This window comes from Primulina huaijiensis, chromosome 15, assembly GCF_012295235.1.
Source record: "Primulina huaijiensis isolate GDHJ02 chromosome 15, ASM1229523v2, whole genome shotgun sequence".
In the NCBI taxonomy this organism is placed as follows: domain Eukaryota; kingdom Viridiplantae; phylum Streptophyta; class Magnoliopsida; order Lamiales; family Gesneriaceae; genus Primulina; species Primulina huaijiensis.
In genome coordinates this window covers 19,882,123-19,885,884 of record NC_133320.1, presented here as the reverse complement: position 1 = coordinate 19,885,884, position 3,762 = coordinate 19,882,123, and the positions used below count along the sequence as shown (strand labels likewise).

Below are 3,762 nucleotides of genomic sequence, written 5' to 3'. Positions count from 1 at the left end.
TTTTTTTTTTTTTTTTTTTTTTTTTTTTTTTTTTTTTTTTTGTGGCTAAAAGTGGTATCTTGATTTCGTATGCTTCTGGGTTTTTGTTTATGGTATCTTTCTTGAACTTTGTAATTTGGGCTTCCACGTCGGACTATTATATTTTGCAAATTTCAAGTCTCTTGGAAAATTAGGTAAAAATTCGAAATTTCTTGTCATCTGATGGAGAAACCTCACCAAATTTTGCTATTTTTTCAATAATGTTTCTTTAACTTTTTTCGGCATGTCTTTAAAGTTTTTGCTTGTTCGATGGTAACTAGGACTACATCCCAACTGTGTTTGATAACTTTAGCGCAAATGTGGTGGTTGAAGCAACTACGGTCAACTTGGGCCTTTGGGACACAGCTGGTAAGCTTATGCTTGGTAGTCAAACTAGTTGGCTTCTCTTCACAATAAATTATTGTTATTTGGCAAGATTCTTTGTAATTTCCGAAAATTATATTAAGTGGAGGATTAAGTGTGATGTGTTCTGTTTCTTGATTATCATGTTTGTAGGTCAAGAAGATTACAATAGATTGAGGCCATTGAGTTACCGAGGAGCGGATGTATTCGTGCTGGCGTTTTCATTAGTCAGCCGTGCAAGCTATGAGAACATAGTCAAGAAGGTGAGAGCTATTGTCTTAAAGTAATGTGATTGTTTATAATTCCTTTGGTTTTAGGTAGATTCCTTTATATAATAGGATAAAAAGTGGATGCAATTGGGAGATTGGTTCGCTCAAATGGAAAAAAAATATAGATTTTTTATGATTTGTTTTAGAATTTATGTTTCGACCCCATATTCAATTTAGGCACCCCTTCTCATCGATCTCGCCACGCTCCAGTCGTAGAAACTTCTGGATTCACTTTTAGGTGCGGTGAGTGCCCTACAAATTTTTTAGAGACTAGAGAAGATGGATCTCTAGGACGTAGATCATGGAGTCGAGTCACAATGAGTGCATGTAGATGCTTATTATCTTCAATGGTATTTTGTTGGCAGTGGATCCCTGAGCTTCAGCATTTCGCTCCTGGAATTCCTGTCGTACTAGTCGGCACCAAACTCGGTATGTTGCACTATGTTAGTGGCTTCTTTCACTAAAATTGTGGTCGTTCTGCTTCTTTCATCATTCTTTGATATCTTGTAGATGCCATGTTCACTGGTAATATCTTTCATACGTTCTTATTTTTGCTAAAATAAGGATGTATCACACACATTCTCGATTTATGTGGAGAAAATGTAGCTGTAGTTTAAATGATGCTGTCAAAATTTTTGATCTTTATGCTGATGAAATCAGTGAAAAATCTTGCTAAGGAGTTGACAAATCTATGTCTTCACGACAATTTCTCTAAGTAGCTCTTGTTATCTTCTTTTGTTGGTTCGTTCGTTAGCGTTCTTCAATTTCATCTTATCCTTATATGCAAAATTTATAAAAGTAAAGGGCTTTCTTTATGCTAGAATTTAGAATTTTAAAGAAAGATCCATCATCAAAGATTTTCCTTTATTTTGCATTGAGAACTTCATCATCCATTGTTCTTAGTTGCAAAATTTCCTGAAGCCATATTTTAAAATTAACAATGGTTACTTATTCAACGAACCTGTGGTAAAAAAAAAGGAAATACCTATATTTCATAGCTTCAGTTGTTATGCATCAGAAAGTAACAACTGTTTTTGTATAAATCAATAGATCTTCGTGAAGATAAGCTCTACTTAGCTAATCATCCTGGATTAGTTGCTGTTACTACTGCACAGGTATATATATGTTGTCATGATCATCAGATGCTATTTTTTTCGCATTTTATTTACATCTTTTGTATCCATTATCAGGGGGAAGAGCTGCGTAAGCATATTGGTGCCTCGTACTACATTGAATGCAGCTCTAAAACTCAGCAGGTGCGTGGTGGCAGACCATATCATTTTGCAACAATCAGTTAATGTGTTCATAAGTGGAATTTTGGGAAAAGAATTTAGCCGTTTATCTTGTACCTGTTGATGAATTCAGGCATGTCTACATCCCCAAAATTGTTGTAGTTAGGTCGAAAGCCTCTGCTTTCATTTATCAGTTTGGCCTTGGTCGATCATTAATACTTGCTAGGCTTGAAATGATTCATTACATGCAGAAATGTGAAAGTGTGTTGAATTACAAGTCTGCCTGCTAATTCCATATTTGTATACATAGGATAAAAAATTTTAAATTACAGAATTGTCTGAAAGTCTTATTATGTGTGGTTGCACGAAATAGTAGGGGCAACTGCGCTACCCGACGACAGTGTTCAGATACATGCATACATTTGATGCTAGTTATTTTGCATGTGCATTCGCCATTTCCTTTGATCACTTCTTACATGAGCAAATTGCATGCATGCATATACGTTATGTTTTCATGCTAGCAATTTCTCGAGATTTTCAAATGATGCGTATTTGTACTAAACAGACAATGTAATGGCTTCTGATTTTGAATGCAACGTGCAGAATGTAAAAGCTGTGTTCGATGCTGCTATTAAGGTTGTAATCAAGCCACCACAAAAGCAAAGGGAGAAGAAAAAGCCGCGTAGAAGATGTTGCAGGTCACAATTGGCTCCATCAGCAACTAACTCGCATCTGTCCATGACTATACAAAAAATGATTGATTTATGCCATAAAACTCCATTAAACCACAAACTATTACAAGACATTCAAATATACATTCCACGTTTCGAGTATTCTGTTCATTCGCACGTGACTTACGCGAACTTTTACACATACCATTTGCAGGAGTGGCTTCTTCTGTGGAAGATGTGTTTGTTCGGAATGAATCAACGGAGTTGCAGGTTTCATTCACCACAACATACGAAGCTTGATTTGAGTTATGTTCTTCTGGGTGGTGTATAAACTAATTCTGGCTGCAAATAGTATTTATAGCATAGTACAGGGACCAAATTTGAAAGGCTTGAATTGGCGATCTAAACCAAGATTCTAAGCATTTGATTTGGTGATGATCCTTATTCCTATGTGCTCAGTTTTATTTTTGGATAACCCATTCTTTTCTTATTTACTGATATCTAAGTTGACTCGAATGTGTCTAATTTTAATATCACCTTGCGTTATCTAAAATTTATTGTTCTAATATAAAATTTATGAATATGTACCTTGTTAGACAATTTCACGGATCTTTATTTGTGAGACGTATCAACACTTCCATATATTTACAATAAAAAGTAATATTTTTTCATATGGGATCTAAATAGAATATATGTCTCCTAAATTGATTTGTGAGACTGTCTCATAAGAGTTTTTGTGAAAATATATCGGACACGTGCCTTTATAATTATGTAAAAGAAGGCATTAAAAATCATTTTTTTTGGATTTACAAAAAAAAATCATTTTTTGGTTCATAAATTGTCATATCTCAAATTATGAGTGGGATACTTGTATAGTCCTATGTTAATATAGGAAAATTATTCAAATTCCACTTGACAATTTTTAATCTAAAAAATTCATTTCCATTAAATATTAAAACCAAAAAATCCAACGTAAATTTTTATCTCAAGATTACTCTTTTCTTCTTCAAGTGATAAAAGAAATTATTGAATTATAGATTAATTTTTAGTAGGAATATAGTAGTAGTAGTAGTAGTACCACTACAATAACTACTATCGAGCTGTCAATTAAAATTGTATGTACCAATTAATAATTTTTTTTTATAGAAAAAGTATTTATTTTTAATAGGTACTTGTATGAAGATTATTTTGCCAAAAAAAAAAAAAAAA

The 3,762-nt window shown here is 33.4% G+C and overlaps 1 protein-coding gene across 1 annotated transcript in view; it reads left to right on the top strand.

Moving 5' to 3' along the window:
• LOC140959388 (rac-like GTP-binding protein ARAC8) overlaps positions 1-2,997 on the top strand; it is a gene marked incomplete at its 5' end in the record, with an annotated part of 39,765 nt that extends 36,768 nt beyond the window's left edge. The window contains 7 exons of the mRNA XM_073417236.1: positions 300-387; positions 535-644; positions 1,016-1,079; positions 1,701-1,765; positions 1,841-1,906; positions 2,486-2,580; positions 2,768-2,997. Coding sequence (XP_073273337.1) covers positions 300-387; positions 535-644; positions 1,016-1,079; positions 1,701-1,765; positions 1,841-1,906; positions 2,486-2,580; positions 2,768-2,807 — 528 coding nt within the window. The remainder of the gene's footprint in view (positions 1-299; positions 388-534; positions 645-1,015; positions 1,080-1,700; positions 1,766-1,840; positions 1,907-2,485; positions 2,581-2,767) is intronic.
• Positions 2,998-3,762: the final 765 nt, after the last annotated feature.